The 17,486-nt window shown below is 55.2% G+C and overlaps 1 protein-coding gene and 1 long non-coding RNA gene across 2 annotated transcripts; one reads left to right on the top strand and one right to left on the bottom strand.

Annotated features, from left to right (window-relative positions):
* Positions 1-134: 134 nt before the first annotated feature.
* Positions 135-5,442, bottom strand: LOC147573733 (uncharacterized). The gene is made up of 4 exons (XR_015244997.1): positions 5,332-5,442; positions 4,308-4,430; positions 1,418-2,140; positions 135-1,090 (listed from the first exon to the last, which is right to left on the bottom strand). It is a non-coding gene; the product is annotated as an uncharacterized LOC147573733 (long non-coding RNA).
* Positions 1,914-11,713, top strand: BCAT2 (branched chain amino acid transaminase 2). Its single transcript, XM_086690340.1, has 11 exons — positions 1,914-1,952; positions 5,752-5,826; positions 6,203-6,406; positions 7,869-7,979; positions 8,059-8,178; positions 8,326-8,489; positions 9,520-9,662; positions 9,813-9,898; positions 10,117-10,257; positions 10,336-10,410; positions 11,286-11,713. Exons 1-11 carry the CDS (start codon positions 1,929-1,931, stop codon positions 11,322-11,324), a joined length of 1,182 nt encoding a protein of 393 aa, XP_086546466.1. The 5' UTR covers positions 1,914-1,928; the 3' UTR covers positions 11,325-11,713.
* The last annotated feature ends 5,773 nt before the right edge of the window (positions 11,714-17,486 follow it).

Below are 17,486 nucleotides of genomic sequence, written 5' to 3'. Positions count from 1 at the left end.
GCGTTCCCACGAGTGGTCTTGACCCCAGGGACTACGACTCCCGGCAGGCCTTGCAGCAGGAGCCCGTCCCGGAGGGCTCCTGAGAAAAGTATTGCCGGTCGGCTTCACCCCTGCTAATAAAAAGGCCCGCAGGGGAGAGTAAATTAAGCTCTATTAGGAGATAATGGTAGAGGAGGCGAAACGAAAGGGCCTCCTCTTGGTTATTCTTGGTCCTTAGGGGAAAGGAATTTTGACCTCGCCGGCTGAGGAATTGGAGGGTGGTGGGCTCCACAAGTTCTGAGGGAAGAGGCAGCTGGGGTTCAGACTCCTCTGAGTCAGAGGGAGGAGGGGCTGGGGCCCGAACTCCTGGGTTTGGGGGAAGGGGATACTTAGAGGGCGTGAACTCCCTAGCTAAGGAAGAGCGGGCCCTGGGTTCCTGATGGGGCGCGGGGCGCGGTAGGGGGTTAGTCTCCCCGGCCAGGGGGTGGGGCTGCATAGCTGCTGCGGATTGGCCGCGGCGGGGGTGTGCGGCAGTCGCTGATTGGCCGAGGCGAGCCGGGCGCGGTCGCGGCCCCCGGGCCCCGGGCCAGGTGGTGGCCGAGGAGGACCGGGACGGAGAGAAGCGAAACGGGACTCCGAGGAGGAGGAGGCTTGGGAATTTGCCGAGACCTGTGGCTCTTAGGGCCGGGGGACAGAATTGGGGGGCAAAATATCCCAGGGTGGGATTACGGAGGCACAGCGGCCCAGGAATCGGAGTCTGAGGACACAGCGCGAACATTTCGGTGTCACAGTAACCCGGATGCAGGAGTTGGGGGAAACTCTGACCACGGATGGTTTTGGGGCCACAGTGGCCGAGGAGTTCGGTATAGGGGGCACTGATGCAGGTTTGAATCGCTAGGGATTAGGTGGATCCTGGTGCGCTGTAATTAGCTAACTCTGTCCTTCGGGGTCCTGTGGGTGGGGAGACACTCATGAAGGGGCATAACCAGGGAACCCTGCCTGAGGGGCTGTCCTTAGAGGCTCACTGATGCGGTGGGGGATTAAAATTTTCCGGGCCTCGCTGATGACAGGGACCGGAAGGAGGCATGATGAACCACGTGCGTTGTATCTCCTAAAAAGTTACAAAGAAGACACATTTTCCCTTGGAAAGAAAAAAAAAGTATATTCAAATACGGGTTGACTGTGGGGCGCCTGGGGAGCTCATCAGGTTGGGCGACCGACTTGGGCTCGGGTCATGATCTCGCGAGTCACCAGTTCGAGCCCCGCATCGGGCTCTGTGCTGACAGCTCGGAGCCTGGAACCTGCTTCGGATTCTCTCTCTCGCTCTCTCTGCTCCTCCCCTGCTCACGTTCTCTTTCTCTCAAAAATAAATAAACGTTAAAATTTTCTTGAAAAAAAAAAAATAGGGGTTGATTGCAACCCCCTCATTCATCCCTACCTGCTACCCTCTTCCGAGGCCTTTTTCCCAAGTCCTTTCTCATTTACGTGATCTATTTACAGACGTTTACAGCGAGAGCTTTTCCTTATCACCCAGGGATCGAGATATGCGGAGGTTTCTTTCTGTTCCTGGCCTTTCCTCTCTCACCTCGAACTGCTTATCCTCGTTAGCGTTCCGCGACAGTACTTTTGCATGAAAGCAAAAGAACGAACAGAAACAAAACTTCCATGTACGTTCTGGTACAGCAGTTGCGTGGCTGGAACAGAAGCTGGGTGGGGGTGGGGAGGAGGGCGTATTTCAATGGACTCCCCTTCGCCTCGCGGATTCCAGCGCATGCGCTCTCCAGCAGGGCCCAGCTCCCCATGGGCGCCCTATAGTCGGGGAGGCCCGGCCGGCCTGGGGTGTCAGAGGAGGGGCCCTCCCGCGTCGGGGGGCGTGAGCGGGGCGGGGCCGGAACGTCTTTCTTCTGGGCGGCGCCCCGGGCGGGTACAGTTTGCCCGCCGCACCGACCATGGCCGCAGCCGCGCTGGGGCAGGTGGGTTCGCGGCCCCGGGCCGGGGCAGGGTTGGGTGGGGAGAGAGGCTGGGGGGAACCCCTCCGGGAGGCCCACTTCCGGGAGGCCCACCAGCTCCCGGCTCGTCCGGCTTTGCGCCGCTCCCTCGGTGCTCGGGTTCCGCTGCGGGGCCCCGAGGAGGAGGGGGCCCCGTGGCAGGGAGCACGAGGCTGTGAAAGGACAGGGTGGTGGGACCGGGACGCCGACCGGAGGTATGTGGGGGGAAACACGGAGGAGGGCAGAGTAATGGGACAGGCTCTGGACTGGGGTGGGTGGGGGGGACTAAGGGGGGAATAGTCAGCGCGTGGGGGCGTCGGGAAAAGACACCCCCCCGGAGGGCTGGGGGTAGGATGAAGGCACAGATCTCAGGTCTGGACTGGGAATTGGGCCCAAGGCCCGATTTTCTTGGAATTAAAAGGTTAAGATCTATGTGGAATGTTGTGTCCCGGAAACCTCTTATCTGAAAGCCTGCGTCCGGGTTGGAAGTCGAGGCAGCTTCGCACTGTCAAAGTGACAGATCGTCCTGGCAAGAATGGGAGGGGCTGTTCTTCCTGATAAGATGCCAGTGAGCAGAGTTTTGGAGAGTATGATTTTAGAGAATCAAGTTTCTCGGCGAGGAAAGAAATAGTAACAACTCAAAGAAGGGATCTTTAGAACCCGGGACAGCTGCTGCTTAACCTTGGGGAAAGTGTTTTTCACGATAAGTCTGCACCTGACTCTGTCTGGGACTCTTATGCCAGCGTGGTGGATAGATAGGGCAGATTTTTACGTTTCGGAGTCTTTGGTGACGGATGCTGGGCTGTGACAGGGACAACTGGGGCTTTGATGGGGACATTCCTGGGCTGTGGTGGGAAAGTCCGGGGCGGTGATGGGGACAGTTTGGGAGAGTCTTGAGCTATCATGGGACAGACCTGGTCTGTGATGTGACAGTCCCAGGCTACAATGGGACGGTTCTCCATGTGATGGGATCAGTCCTGGGCCATGACAAGGACAATTTGGGGGCTTTGACTGGGAGAGTTTGGGGCTGGGGTAGGGACAGTCTCTGGCTGAGACAAGGACAGCACTGCATTATGAGGGGGACTCTTCCTGGGCTGAGATGTGGGGGGTCGTCTGAAGTGTGAAAGACAGGGCTGAACTGTGACAAAAGACAGTCCTGGGCCTTGCTGGGAGGACAGTCCCCCATGGGGACAGTCCTAGGCTGTAATGGGGACACAGGGGAGGCTCCATCGCGTTGCAGAGCCCTGCCCTGTGCCCCTCCGCTCCCCCCCTCCTTGTTTCTTAATTCAGCCCCCACCCTTTTACACCCTTTGTCCCAACAGCCCATCTACCATCTGAGGGTATCCCTTGGGTCCGATCCCCGTGGCGTGGGGTGTCAGAAGGTGGAGCACCTTCCCTGAGCTGAGCTGAGACCCCTGTGCCTGCAGAAATGTCCTGGGAAGACGAAGACAGCTTCTCTCAGGACAACAGGGTCTTGATGGCCAGTGCAGATTTATAATCTGGACACTGTCCGGCCCCTTCTCTGTGCCCTGTGGGAGAGGTAGAGATATCTCTATCTCCTGGGTATCTCTGTCTGTAAATATCACCGAGACAGCTTGTTTCCTGGTGTCGGCTTTGCTCGTTTCCCCTGGTCTTCTTTCACTTTGTGCTGTCTGTCACCTGAAGCCTGGTCTCTGTCCACTTCTTCCTCCTTCCCTCAGCTTCTCTATATCTCACCCTCGGAATTTTTCTGGATTTCTCCAGACTTGACTTGACGTGAGTTTGTCTCCCTATCTGTCTCTCGTATCGGTCTGTCTTTATGATCGAATCTCTTTTGGCATCTCTTGTTCCTGATTTCTTGTTCTTCTCAGTTTTGTCTTCAGTGTGTCTTTTTAAAGGCTTTATGTGTAAGTAATCTCTCCACCCAGCGCGAGGCTCAACCCTCCAGCTCACCAACCCAAGATCAAGAGTCCCACGTTCCTCCGGCTGAGCCAGCCAGGCGGCCCCTGAGTTTTGTTTTCTGTTTCCGTCTGTCTCTTTCTCGTTCTTGCTCTTCCCTCTCTTTTTTTTGTTTTTCTCCATGTGGCTCCTTCTGAGGGCCACTCTCCTGCCCGGATACCTCTGTCCCCAGCCTGGGTGGCCATGCTGTCTCCATGCTGTGCAGCCCGGTTCCCTCCGGGACAGAAGCGTGGCCACAGACTTGTGTGGGCAACGCAGCGCCACCTAGAGGCCACGATGCAGACCCACACCCTGCTCGGCCGGCTGCTCTTGGGCCCACGCACTCCAGCCCCACTCCTCTGACTTCAGGGCCCAGACTTTAGGACCTGGCAGCCCAGCACCCCCCATTTCCCCAGGACTCACCTACTGACCAGTGACTGCTGCCATTCATGCTCACGTCCGCTCACCCAGCGCACAGGGCAGGAGCAGGCTACGTCCGCTGTTGTGGTGGCCCGAACCTCATGACCCAGCTGCTTTCCTGCCAGGCTGGGAAGGAGGCACTGTGAGGTCAAAGAATACTGGGGAGTCACGATCTCACGGTCCGTGAGTTCGAGCCCCGCGTCGGGCTCTGGGCTGATGGCTCAGAGCCTGGAGCCTGTTTCCGATTCTGTGTCTCCCTCTCTCTCTGCCCCTCCCCCGTTCATGCTCTGTCTCTCTCTGTCCCAAAAATAAATAAAAACGTTGAAAAAAAAAATAAAAAAAAAAAAGAATACTGGGGAGAGGCCACCCTGATGGGCACAGACAGACCTGCTCTCCCTTGTTTGCCTCAGGCAGGACCACAAGTGTTGATCTGAGCAGGGTCTCTGTCAATGACTAGGGGACGCCCCCCCCAGGCCCATGTGGTCGCCTCAGCCCTGGGATCCGTAGGGAATTAGAATCATTGGTGTCTGAGGTATGGGGTTGGGAGCCTCAGGTAATCTGAGGCCTGAGAATAAGGCCTTGGAGTCCTGGGTCTGAAGGAGAAGGAGCCTGGGGCCTGGACTCCTTGGTCTGGGGGAGGAGGGGCCTGGGGTCCTGGACTCTTGGATCTGAGGGAGGAGGGGGCTGGGAGCCCGGATTCCTGAGTCTGAGGGAGGAGCAGGCTGTGGGCCTGGACTCCTGGGTCTGGGGTAAGGGGAAGCTGGAGGTCAGGACTCCTGGGTCTGAGGGAGGAGGGGATACAGGCCTGGGTTTGGGGTAGGAGGGGGCAGGGGGTCTGGACTCCTGGGCCTGAGGGAGGAGGGGCTGGGGACTGGGTCTCCTGGGTCTGAGGAGTCCAGAGTTCTGGGTCTGAGGGAGGAGGGGGCGGGGGGCCCAGCTTCTGGGTTCTGGGGAGTTATGGCCTATAGGTTCCTCAGTTTTCTAACTCTTATCAGGATTTGGGTCCCCCAGGGAGGCCTTCACTTACCTGTGCACTTTCCCTCAGTCGGTTGTCTTCTGTCTGAGCTGATTTCAGGGCTGGGGACAAAGTTCCCCGGGGTGGGAGGTGCCTGTGTTTAACTTTGCCCTGGCAAGGAGGGAACAGGAGCTGATTCAGCTTTTTCTAGGGATTTCCCTCACGAGGGCAGGGAAGGGACTTGGCCTCCTTTGGGATTCCCTCCCGCTATACGCTGATCTGAGAGGGGGGCAGACTTGGCCAGGGCTACATGCCCCATCTAGAATGCACCGAGCCTGGGATAGAGCAGGCCAGAGGGACCTCCCAAGTTCAGGAAGTGGCAAAGCAAGCGCCAGGGTCCCCTGCTCGCTGTCTCTCTCTCTCTCTCTCTCTCTCTCTCTCTCTCTCCTGGCCTCACTACCTTTCTTACTTCTGTCCCCACCCCCCCTCCAGATTTGGGCCCGCAAACTCCTCCCTGTCTCTTGGCTTCTGTGTGGCCCCAGAAGATACGCCTCATCCAACTTCAAGGTGAATGGACGGGAATATACTTTTGGATCTCAAGGAGGGGCTGGGGCCTGAACGACTTACTGGGTCTGAGGGAGGAGGGCACTGAGGGCGAGGACCCTTAGGTTTGAGGGAGGGGCCGGCAGCTGGATTTGGGCATCTCCAAAAGGGTCCAGGGTCCAAAGGTGAAGGTGGTTGGTGACGGGCTGGCCTCATAATCCGCCATAAGGCTGTGGGAGAGATTGGATACTGCATGTCCCAGAAGCCTCTGGGGCCACAGGGGGCGGGGGTCTCTTCTCTCTCTCTAGGTCTTAGCCCCAGAGATTCATGGGGGTTGTAGTTTTTCAGTTTGAGGTTGGGCCCGGAGTTCAGGATACCCAGGTCCCCCGTCTCTTCTCAGGCTGCAGACCTGCAGCTGGAAATAACACGGGAGCCTCGCGAGAAGCCTGACCCCAGCAAGCCCCTGGCGTTTGGGAAGAATTTCACTGACCACATGCTGATGGTGGAATGGACCGAGAAGAAGGGCTGGGGCCAGCCCCGTATCCAGCCCTTCCAGAACCTCATGCTGCACCCAGCCTGCTCCGGCCTCCACTACTCTCTACAGGCATGGCGCCCGGCCTCCGTCCCCGCCTTTCCGCATCCGTTCCCTCTCGCCGGCTGCACCGCCCTGGGTTTGCTTTCCGTGTGTCCCTTCCTTCTCAGGTCCCTCGTATTCCAGGCCGAGCCCCGAGCTGGGTGACGCCGGGTTCCCCGAGATGAACAGACCCAGCTCTCTCCTTTGAAGCCCCCGTGTTTCGGTTACAGCCCAGCATGATCGTGACGGCGGGTGGGGGCGGGGAGGCACCCGAGGCATCGTGGAAGCCAGAGGAGGCACCGATCCTACCTGTAACTTGAAAGAAAGTAGGGTCTCTTCTGGCGGAGGGAAGCCTAGAGGGTGTTAGCAGGAGACAGAGCAGCGAGTACAAAGACTCGGGACAAAGGAGAGCCCGGCGTACTGGGGGGATTTGGGGACTGGAGTGAGGCAGGGGAGGCTAAGGATACCCTCAGGGCCACAGAGGAGCTGTGAGGCCGGCACCTTGTTGAGGGCCCCGGGAGCCATGGAGGGCTCGAGCGCAAGCAGGGGAGGGTCAGAGAGACACGGCGACAGAATCCGAAGCAGGGTCCGGACTCTGAGCTGCCAGCACAGAGCCCGACGCGGGGCTCGAACCCACGAACCGCGAGCTCACGACCTGAGCCGAAGTCGGACGCTTAACCGACTGAGCCACCCAGGCGCCCCAAGGCATTACATTTTAATTAAATAAATTTACTTTGGAAGAAAAAAGAATGCGATAACTGCCGCCCCTTCCCCACTCCATCGGCTAGCACACGTGCCGATCACTGTCTCATTTCATCAGGACTCCATCCTCTGTCCCCCTTTCTGTAAGATTTTTGAAGCAAATCCTGGAAGCTGTATCATTACATCCGTAGCTGTTCCAGTGCTTCTCAAACACAAGGGTTCTTTAAAACCAGAGCTTCTGGGGCGCCTGGGTGGCTCAGTTGGTTAAGCGACCGACTTCGGCTCAAGTCATGATCTCACGGTTGGTGAGTTCAAGCCCCGCATCGGGCTCTGTGCTGACAGCTCAGAGCCTGGAGCCTGCTTCGGATTCTGTGTCTCCCCCTCTCTCTACCCCCTCCCCTGCTCATGCTCTGTGTCTCTCTGTCTCTCAGTAATAAATAAAAACATTAAAAAAAATAAAAAAAAAAATAAAATAAATAAAAATAAATAAATAAATAAAATAAAACCAGAGCTTCCACACCATTGTTGTTCCCGAGAAATCGTACCATGTAACATGGAAAGGGTTTAAGTAGGGTGTTGTCTCTGCACCCCTGCCTCTGGGTCTCTCTGGCTGTTACTGGTGTCTCTGTCTCTTCTCTTTCCTTCCTCTGTGTGCTCCGTTGTTAGTCTCTCCCCAGCCCCGTCTCTGCATCCGTGTCCGTATCCTTGTGTACCAGGCTCTGATCTGGTGTCTCTCATGGCTCTCTGGGGTGGTCTCTGAGCTGAGTCACCTACGCCCCTGTCCCAGCAGCTCTTTGAGGGCATGAAGGCGTTCAAAGGCAGCGACCAGCAGGTGCGCCTCTTCAGACCCTGGCTCAACATGGACCGGATGCTGCGCTCAGCCCTGCGCCTCTGCCTGCCGGTGAGGGGCCGGGGCTGGCCCCCGGGGGGGGGGGGGGGAGGCGCAGGGGGTCCCCCTGACTCATGGGAACCCCGCCCAGAGTTTTGACAAGGCCGAGTTGCTGGAGTGTATCCGCCGGCTGGTGGAAGTGGACAAAGACTGGGTCCCTGATGACACCAACGCGAGCCTCTATGTGCGACCTGTGATCATTGGAAATGAGGTGGGCCTGACTCCGGCGCGGGATGGATGTGGGGCGGAAGGCGGGGGGTCTGCTGAGGGGCAGCCGTGGGAACTCCAGGGGAGAGGGAGGGGCTGGGCTGGGGGCCTGGACTCCTGGGTCCCTGATGCCCCCTTCTGCCCACTGCAGCCCTCACTGGGTGTCGCCCGTTCCTCGCAAGCTCTCCTGTTTGTCATTCTCTGCCCTGTGGGCCCGTACTTCCCTGGAGATGCCGTGGACCCTGTCTCCCTCCTAGCCGACCCAACATTCATCCGGGCCTGGGTGGGTGGGGTCGGTGACTACAAGGTCGGGGGGTAAGTAGTCCCTCCCCCGACCCCACATGTCGTGTGCCCTGGATTTCAGAGGCACTGGGTGTCGATTTGTGTCTTTGGATGTCCACTGTCCTTCCCCTCTTACTTCACATACCTGGGACAGCTCTGCTTGCCCGTGGGCTGTGATGTTGGCACTGGGGGGGGGGGGGGGGCTCTAGGGGAGAGGGTCTGTGCTAAGCATTCTGGACAAGTCGGCTCAGAATTAGGAAGGGGTGGGGTGCCTGGGTGGCTCAGTCGGTTAAATGTCCAACTGCCGCTCAGGTCATGATCTCATGGTTTGTGAGCTCGGGCCCCACATCAGGCTCTGTGCCGACAGCTCAGAGCCTGGAGCCTTGCTTCAGATTCTGTCTCCTTCTCTCTCTGCCCCTCCCCTGCTCATGCTCTCTCTCTCTCAAAAATAGATAATTGTTAACATAAAAAAAAAAAGTATTAGGAAGGGGTTGGGTGAAAGGCAGTGGGGAAACCAGGATCGGCCCCCTGGCCTCCAGAAATGAAGTTTATACTTAGCTCATTGGTGTCTCCCCCACGCAGGCTCCCCTGAACACCCAAGCTCAGCCAGCACCCCACCTCCCGACCCCCATGCTCAGCTCTCCCAGTCCCCTGGGGCCTCCAATGATCATCCCCCCCCTCTGTGTGGGCTTTCTGTGTAAATCTGTCCTGCCAGGGGCCTTGGCCTTGGCGGGGAGGGTCTCCCACGTGGTGATCCCGACAGAAGGTGGGGTACAGGCGTGTTGGGAGAGCGAATGTGGCCCCAGCTGGGAGTTTCATTCAGGTCCTTTCAACCTTGTGAGGTCTCCCGAGGGCCAGGCCCTGTGCTGGGTGAAGCTGGGGACACGGATGAATCAGGTCCGGGCCCTGCCCTCCAGGGCCTCCCAGGCTGGTGGGAGCCCCTGCATGTGCTGTGATGGAACCGGCTGGGGGCGTCGTAAGAGTTCACAGAGGAGGTGGTTGCCCCTCAGCGGAGTCTGAGGAAGAAGACGGCTCCCCGGTCAACCCCGTTGCCCTCTCCCAGGAATTACGGGCCCACAGTGTTGGTGCAGGAGGAGGCGAAAAAGAGGGGCTGCGAACAGGTCCTCTGGCTGTATGGGCCTGACCACCAGCTCACCGAGGTGGGCACCATGAACATCTTTATCTACTGGACCTACGAGGATGGGGGTGAGCCCTCCCCTGACCCAACACAGGCCCTGGCGGGAGTGGGCTACCGTCACTCCTAGCAGATCGCAGATCTGGGGGTGGGGGGTTCGGATGGCTCCTAAGGGGATGGCAGGGTGTGAGGGGACACCCCCATCCTTACACTTGCCCCAGTGCTCGAACTGGTGACCCCCTCGCTGGACGGTATCATCCTGCCTGGAGTAGTCAGACAGAGTCTGCTGGACCTGGCCAGGACCTGGGTGAGGGCGCAGCGTCTGCGGGAATGATGGGATCCTGCGGGGCTGCGGGCCAGAACCTTCAGGGGGAAATGGGCGGGGGACGCCGTGGCGCACTGGCACCCGCCCCTTCTCTCCGGCTGTGTCTCCTCGGGTCTCTTTCTGACCCTTCTTGGGGAGGCGGGGGAGGCCGGGCTCCGCGGCAGCGCAGCCCCCCCGGGCGCCTGTGTATCGCCCCGCAGGGTGAGTTCCGGGTCGTAGAGCGGAAGATCACCATGAAGGAGCTGTTGCGGGCGCTGGACGAGGGACGGGTCCGGGAAGTCTTTGGCTCGGGCACCGCTTGCCAGGTCTGCCCTGTCCACCGGATCGTGTACCAAGGCAAGGTGAGGTGGGGCTGCCGTTGGGGACGGGAGGGAAGAAGGCGGCGCGCGGCCCGGGCCTCACGGCGCTTTCTCCTCCAGCACTTACACATTCCCACCATGGAAAATGGGCCCGAGCTTATCCACCGCTTCCTGAAGGAGCTGAGGGCCATCCAGGTGAGGTGCACCCGCCGGGAAATGGGCTGGATGGGTGCTGCCCAGGGAAGGTCACGTTCCATGAGCCTCCTTCCCCCCACCCCCCGCCGCAGGCCGAAGAGCCAATAATGGCCCCTGCCATCGGCCTCTGGGCCCCAGACGGTCTCCTTTTCCGGGAGCCTCTGTGGCCTAGAACACTCTTTGGCGGGAAATGACCCTTTCCTGGGAGCCTCTAGAACCCTGGCTTGAGAACTCGCCTTCCCTGCCCTTGTGCCTCCAAGGGGGGCACTTCCGGTGGGGGCACTCCCTTCCCATGAACCTCTGGGACTTCCGGTGGGTATTTGGCCCAGAAGCCCGCCGCGCGTGGTGGCCCTGGAGCCCTGGGCTCTCCTTTTGGCCTGAGGACTCTCCTGCCAGCCTCTGGACCTCAGCCCCCACTGTGGCCCAGGAATATCTCCTCTCCTAAGCCCCTGGAGGTGTTTCCATTTCATCCCAGCCGAGAGAGCTTTCCTGAGAAGCTCCGGGCCCCTTTCCATGGCACTCGACCTAGAACTACATTTCCCGGGAGCTTCGGTAAAGTCCTGTGCCTCGGGACCTAGAACTACACGTCTCTGGACTTTCTGGGCCTTCCCGGCCGGAGAGGATTTTTTTCCCCTAGAGCCTTCGGGGGCCTGACAGTGACCCTTGGCGGAACTACCTCGCCCTCGAGCCTCCGCGCCATCTCGGCCCCGATTCCCCTTTCCCTATAGCGGTAGGCAGTCTTCCGGGAAGTGGACTACATTTCCCATGGAGTCGTGGGGACGCAACTCCACAACCCTTTAGCGTGGGACGCCCCAGGGCTTGCTGGGAGTTGCAGTGTGGCTTTCCTCTCACGGCCCACCTCTGTCGTCCCGCAGTACGGAACGGGAACCCACGAGTGGATGCTCCCGGTGTGACGCTAAAGACTGACCTACCTCCCCTCGGACCCACTGACCCGTAGCATCTAGTCCTCGCCGGAACCTCGCCTCCCTACCCTTGACTCACCTCAAGTGCAATATGAAATAAAAGGCCAGGGGGAGCCGGGACGCCTGGGTCTCTGGCGCCCCCGCGTGGTCTCTACACTCCCAAAGCCATAAGGGCCCTACCCAGGCGTCTGGGCCCCAGCCCCGCCTCTCAGGCCTTTGCGGGGGGGATCTGGACTCCCCGCTGCTCCGTTTCCTGGGGTCGAGGATGCACTTTGGCCCCCCAGCTCCGCATCTCTCCGTTCTCAGGCCGGATCTCCCGGTGCTGCTGTCGATTTTTTTTTTCCCTCTTTTATTTTGAAATAAAATGCCAAAGAACAAAACATCAGCTTGTCATCCCCGATGATGCACCTCAGGGACTCCAGGGTTTCAACCAAGAATCCCTGCCCTGGGCCCTTTTCATTTTCAAAGACCCAGCGATGGGAGCTCCCAGTGTCCTGGCCGTTTCTCATTTCTCTGACGTGGAAGCTTTTTCCGCCTCCTCGTAAACTGAGTTTGGCCTCTTGGCCCAAGAATTCGCGCTTCCTCTATCTACTTCCCCATCTTTGGGACAGCCCCACTGTACATCTAGTCGCTAGGCCAGATGCCTCGGCCCTGCCCCTCTTCCCCTGCCAAAGCCCATCAGACTCAAGCCCTGTCCTCCTGTCCCCAAATCGGCCCTGTGCGTCTCCTCTGGGCCCCCTCGGCCCCGCTTCAACGCAGTTCTCTTCTGCCTGGACCCTGGCCCTAGCCTGCGCCCTGGCATCCACTTTGGCCCCCGGAGGGTCTTTGTGCATCAAGAGCTGCCCCTCCCCTGCTTGCTCTCTTCCAAGGGCTTCCCAGCACCCATGGCCAGTACCGCAGATAGTGGGCCCTGGTGAGTGTGGAGTGAGGCAAGGTACAATACCCTTGGATGGGGTCAACGTCAGAAGTCTGTCTATAAAACATAGTCACCATTACCTCCCTGTGTCGTGCCTCGTAGCCAGATCTTGGCTCTTTCACATACATACTTTAATTATTTATGTGTGTAGGTGTAGAGAGAGCCAGACGTTAGGACCGGGCATATCCAGGCTGGTCACAGATGTGTCATCTGCCGGGTGTGTGGCCTTGGGCCTGTCGCTTTATCTCTGACACCCTTTGTTAGAGGGAGACCCACGGGGGACTATGGAGCAGACAAGGTCTGTGGCCTACCCAGCAACCAACCGCTTTGGAATAAAATTCTGATTTGTTGGGGCCCCTGGGTGACTCAGTCTATTGAGCATCCGACTTCAGCTCAGGTCACGATCTCACGGTCCGTGAGTTCGAGCCCTGCGTCGGGCTCTGGACTGATGGCTCGGAGCCTGGAGCCTGCTTCCGATTCTGTGTCTCCCTCTCTCTCTGCCCCTCCCCCATTCATGCTCTGTCTCTCTCAGTCTCAAAAATAAATAAACATTAAAAAAATTAAAAAAAAAAATTCTGATTTGTTGATAACCACTGGCAAACCCTCTCACCCCCTTTTGTCAATGATTGCTCGGGAGAAGGTCCAGGATGCAAGGGGAAATTCTCATGGTTGGTGAGCTCGAGCCCCGCCTTGGGGTCTCTGCTGTCCTCACTAAGCCCGCTTTGGATCCTCTGGCCCCCTCTCTCTCTGCCCGTCCCCTGCTTGTGCTCTCTCAAAAATAGACCTTAAAAAAAAAAGAAAGGAACACAACACTTCTCTCAAAAAAATAAAATCTTAGCTATTCGTTTTTTAGCTGTGTGAATTTCGGCAAAGGGACAGCCTCTCTGGGTCTTAGTTTCCCCATCTATAAAATGGGGGTGAGGAGAGTACCTTACTCATAAGTTTGTTGGGGGGGGTGGGGATTAAATAGGATAGTTGTGCCTGGCACACTGGAACCAGGCAGGGCTTGGGAGGCTGGGGGGTGGGGGGGTGGGGAAGGGCCCTGAAGGACTTTTTTTTTTTTCTTGCCAGAAGGATCTTTAGGCCCACTCAGGAACCGGGGGAAGGGAATTAATCAGTGCCACAAACTTTCCTACTGTGTGTTAGGCCCTGGGCTGGGACGGGAGACCCAGCAGAGTCTAGATGAGGACAAGACTGTCCTCTTGCCAGTCATATTCCAGTGGGGTAGGGGTGGGTGACAAAGTAAACACAACACCCTGGTAAAATCAATATTATAAATTATATAATTTCTATTGTATAGTATATATATATAATTTAAAAAAATTTAGTAAGTAAAGTCTAACCCCAACTTGGGGCTCGAACTCATGACCCCGAGATCAAGAGTCTCATGCTCTACTGACGGAGCCGGTTAAGCGTCCCTATATGTAATATTTTTATATAAATATATTAACACAAAATATTTTATAAATATATGCTATGTATTTATTTAGTGCAAAGTATGTTTGTATAGTAGAAAGTATATATATTTCTACTATTATATATATATATAATTCTACTATATATCTATTATATATATATAATTCTATATATAAGTATATATATATTCTACTATATTATTAGGCATGTTTACATACTTGTATATTATGAAGTATGTTTACATACTGTATAGTATGAAGTATATTTATGTGTCTTCTGATATCTATATATCAGGAGGAATACTATATACCTTTAAATGTATATATTTATTTATTATAAAACATAGAAAACTTCCATGTGTGGTGAATACAAACAAGTGTTATGGAAGAAAACAAAGCAGGGAAGGGTGTATGATTTTTATTTTATTTTTTATTTTTCATGTTCATTTATTTTGAGAGAGAGAGAGAGCACGAGCAGAGGAGGGGCAGAGAGAGAGGGAGAGAGAAAAATCCCAAGCAGGCTCCGCACTGTCAGCACGGAGCCCCATGTGGGGCTCAATCCCAGGACTGTGAGACCATGACCTGAGCCGAAATCGAGAGTCCATTGCTTAACGGACTGAGCCACCCAGGCTCTCCGAAGGATAATTTTAAATATTGTGGCCCGGTGGGGCGCCTGGGTGGCTCAGTCGGTTAAGCGTCTGACTTTGGCTCAGGTCATGATCTCACGGTTTGTGGGTTCGAGCCCCGCATTGGGCTCTGTGCGGACGGCTCCAAGCCTGGAGCCTGCTTCGGATTCCGTGTCTCCCTCTCTCTCTTGGCCCCTCCCCTGCTCATGCTGTCTCTCTCTGTCTCTCAATAATAAGTAAACGTTAAAAAATATATATAATATATATAATATATTATAATATAATATATACAATATATTATAATATATATTATATAGACCAGAAAAGCCTCACCGAGGCTTTCTAAGTGGCACTTAGAAAACCTTTTGATTATGAAAATTTGGAATGTACAGAAAAATAGGAAGAATCATAAGGTTGCCCTCTATATTGGTGTTCAGCAATCTGCCACATTTTGCCTCATTTGCCTCTTTTGTTTAATGTTTCTGTATTTGCTGAACCATTTTAGGACCCATTCGAGCCATCTTCCCCACTCCACCCTTCAGCCTGTGTCTTCCAACAGTGAAGACATTTTCCCTACTATAAATCACTTTCCCACGGCATAATGAAGTTAACAACGATTCCCTGATATCATTTAATTCCCTTAATATCACTTAATTCCCGGTAGAAGGTGTAATTGGAGCAGCCACCTGAAGCGGGTGAGGGATGAGCCAAGTGGGTATCTGGGGGGAGGGCGTTCCCAGCCGAGAGAACAGCCAGTACAATGGCCCTGAGGCTAAGAGGAAGCGCCAAGTGTTGCAGGAACTAACTGTAAGCCAGGCGTGACCAGAACGGAGTGAGCGAGCCCTGGGGAGAGAGGGGGGTGTGAAGGCAGAGAAGGAAGGGGCCAGACACTTCAAAGCCTTGCGGGCACTTAGGCTTTTCTAGGAATGAGCCCGGAGCCAGGGACGAGTGTCTAGCAGAAAAGGAGCTCAATCACCCATCAGTGGGGAACAGGCGCCCTCTGGCGGCCATGTGGGGAACAGGTCGAGGGAGGGGAGGTTGGACGCGGGGATCTTTCAGCGCTGCGGGCACTGAGCAGTCCAGGTGGGCGGGCAAGGGCGCAGGACCAGGGCGGGGGCAGCAAAGAGTGATCGGGTTCTGGTGCATTTTGAAGGTCAGACCAACGGGTCAGACGGGATGCGAGAGATCAGGTATGAGAGGAGAAAGAGAAAACAGGACTGCTTTCCCTTAACGCCCTTCTGTGAGACGTTTTGCGTGGTTATAGTTTGCTCATTGAATGTACCTCAATTTACTACCCTTTTCACTGGTAATGAACTTCTGCGTCCGTGATCCCGACACCAGTTCCGATGGGTTTTCCAACCCATTCGCCAACACCAGCCATTCGCCAACACCAGCTGGGCGTCCTACAGTTTAACTCAGTTCCTGACGCTATTTATCTGGAGAGTCGCAGATCCTGCAAGTTAAGGGTTCGGTACCAGAAGCCCTGCCCCCCTCCCCCCAACTTGAGATACTTGTTCCCAATCCAGGTTGTCACCTGTGCTTCTGACCCGTAAACTACAGAGCAGAGGTTAGCACGATCCCTTCCTTGGGTTGGATTAATTAGCTGGAGTGGTTCACAGAACTCAAAGAAACATGTTACTTACTAGATTACTGCTTCATTATAAAAGGATACACACCCCCACCCCAATTAGAAAAAAAAAAGAAAAAAAAAGGATATAACCCAGGAACAGTCAGATAAGGCATGGGGAAAGGGTATGGAGCCTCAATGCTCTCTCCAGGGACAACTTTCCCCAAATTTCCAGGAGCTCATCCCCCTGGGGGCTCTCTGAATCCCGTCTTTTTGGGTTTTATGGCGTCTTCCTTACACAGGCAGGGCTGATTCAATCACTGACCATTGGTGATGGATTCAACCTCCGGTCGCTCTCCCCTTCCCCCGTGTGGTCAGAGGGTGGGGCTGAGAGTTCTAGCCCTCTAACCACTTGGTTCGTTCCCCTGGCAGCCAGCCCCCGCTCTTAGGTGCTTTCCAAAGTCACCGTACCAAGGCAAATGTGGTTGAAAGGGGTTTGTTAAGAATATCAAGGCACCTTGAACACTCTACAGCACGTCGGAAATTGTAAAGGTTTAGGAACTCTGCCAGAAACAGAGAATGGAGATCAAATACACATTTCTTTTTATAAATCCCAATATTTCAGGGTGCGTCCCAGTTTGGGGCTTTTATGAATAGAGCTTATGAATACGTCCAGGTTTAGCATATACTGATCAGCCATTGTCCACTGGTTGAATTAATTCACACCCCCAAGGGCGCCTGGCTGGCTCAGTCGGTGGAGCATGTGACCCTTGATCTTGGGATTGTGGGTTCAAGCCTCACTCTGGGTGTAGAAATGGCAAAAATACAATGTTTAGGGGCGCCTGGGTGGTTCCATCTGTTAAATGTCCAACCTGATTGCGGCTTAGGTCATGATCTCAAGGTTCATGAGTTCAAGCCCTGCGACAGGCTCTGTGCTGACAGTGTGGAGCCTGCTTGGGATTCTCTTCCTCCTCTCTCTGCCCCCCTCCTCCCTCCTGTTCTCTCTCTCTCAAAACAAGTACATACATTTTTATTTTTTTAAATTGTTTTAATGTTTTTAAAAAAAATTTTTTTATTTATTTTTGAGACAGAGACAGAATGTGAGCAGGGGAGGAGCAGAGAGAGAGAGCGAGACACAGAATCTGAAGCAGGCTCCAGACCCTGAGCTGTCAGCACACAGCCCGACGTGGGGCTCGAACCCACAAACCACGAGATCATGACCTGAGCCGAAGTCGGACAGACGCTTGACCAACTGAGCCAGCCAGGCACCCCGGAGGTGGAACTTTAAACTGACCAGTAGCACTTGGTGACTTTACTGTGCGCATACGAAACTTTGATTTAAAAGTAAATGTGAAAAAATAAGGGAGCAAAGCAAACCCCATCAATCCAATAGAAGGAAAGAGTGGGAAAAAAAAATAATACGCTGAACAGGCTCCAAATAGCTCAAAGATTTCAATGTAAAATACAAAACCATGAAAGAAAGAGGAGTCAACATTGGAAAGTTCCTTTATAACCTGGGTGTGGAGAAAGCGTTTAAACTGTGACTCATAATCCAGAAGCCAGAAAAGAAAACACCGATGCATTCAAATGGGGGGGAAATAGGATCGGACATTCTTCTTTCTTTTTTGT

This window comes from Puma concolor, chromosome E2 (genome assembly GCF_028749965.1).
Source record: "Puma concolor isolate L17-30 chromosome E2, mPumCon1.1.hap2, whole genome shotgun sequence".
Taxonomy (NCBI): Eukaryota; Metazoa; Chordata; class Mammalia; order Carnivora; family Felidae; genus Puma; species Puma concolor.
The sequence above is the reverse complement of the archived record's forward strand: the minus strand, read 5'-3'. Positions and strand labels throughout refer to the sequence as shown.

Excerpts from the sequence above, each read along its gene's own strand:
- BCAT2 (XM_086690340.1), top strand. The coding sequence starts at position 1,929 with ATGGCCGCAGCCGCGCTGGGGCAG. Across the intron at positions 5,827-6,202 it reads ACGCCTCATCCAACTTCAAG|GCTGCAGACCTGCAGCTGGA; the intron begins GTGAATGGACGG and ends GTCTCTTCTCAG. Across the intron at positions 6,407-7,868 it reads GCCTCCACTACTCTCTACAG|CTCTTTGAGGGCATGAAGGC; the intron begins GCATGGCGCCCG and ends CTGTCCCAGCAG.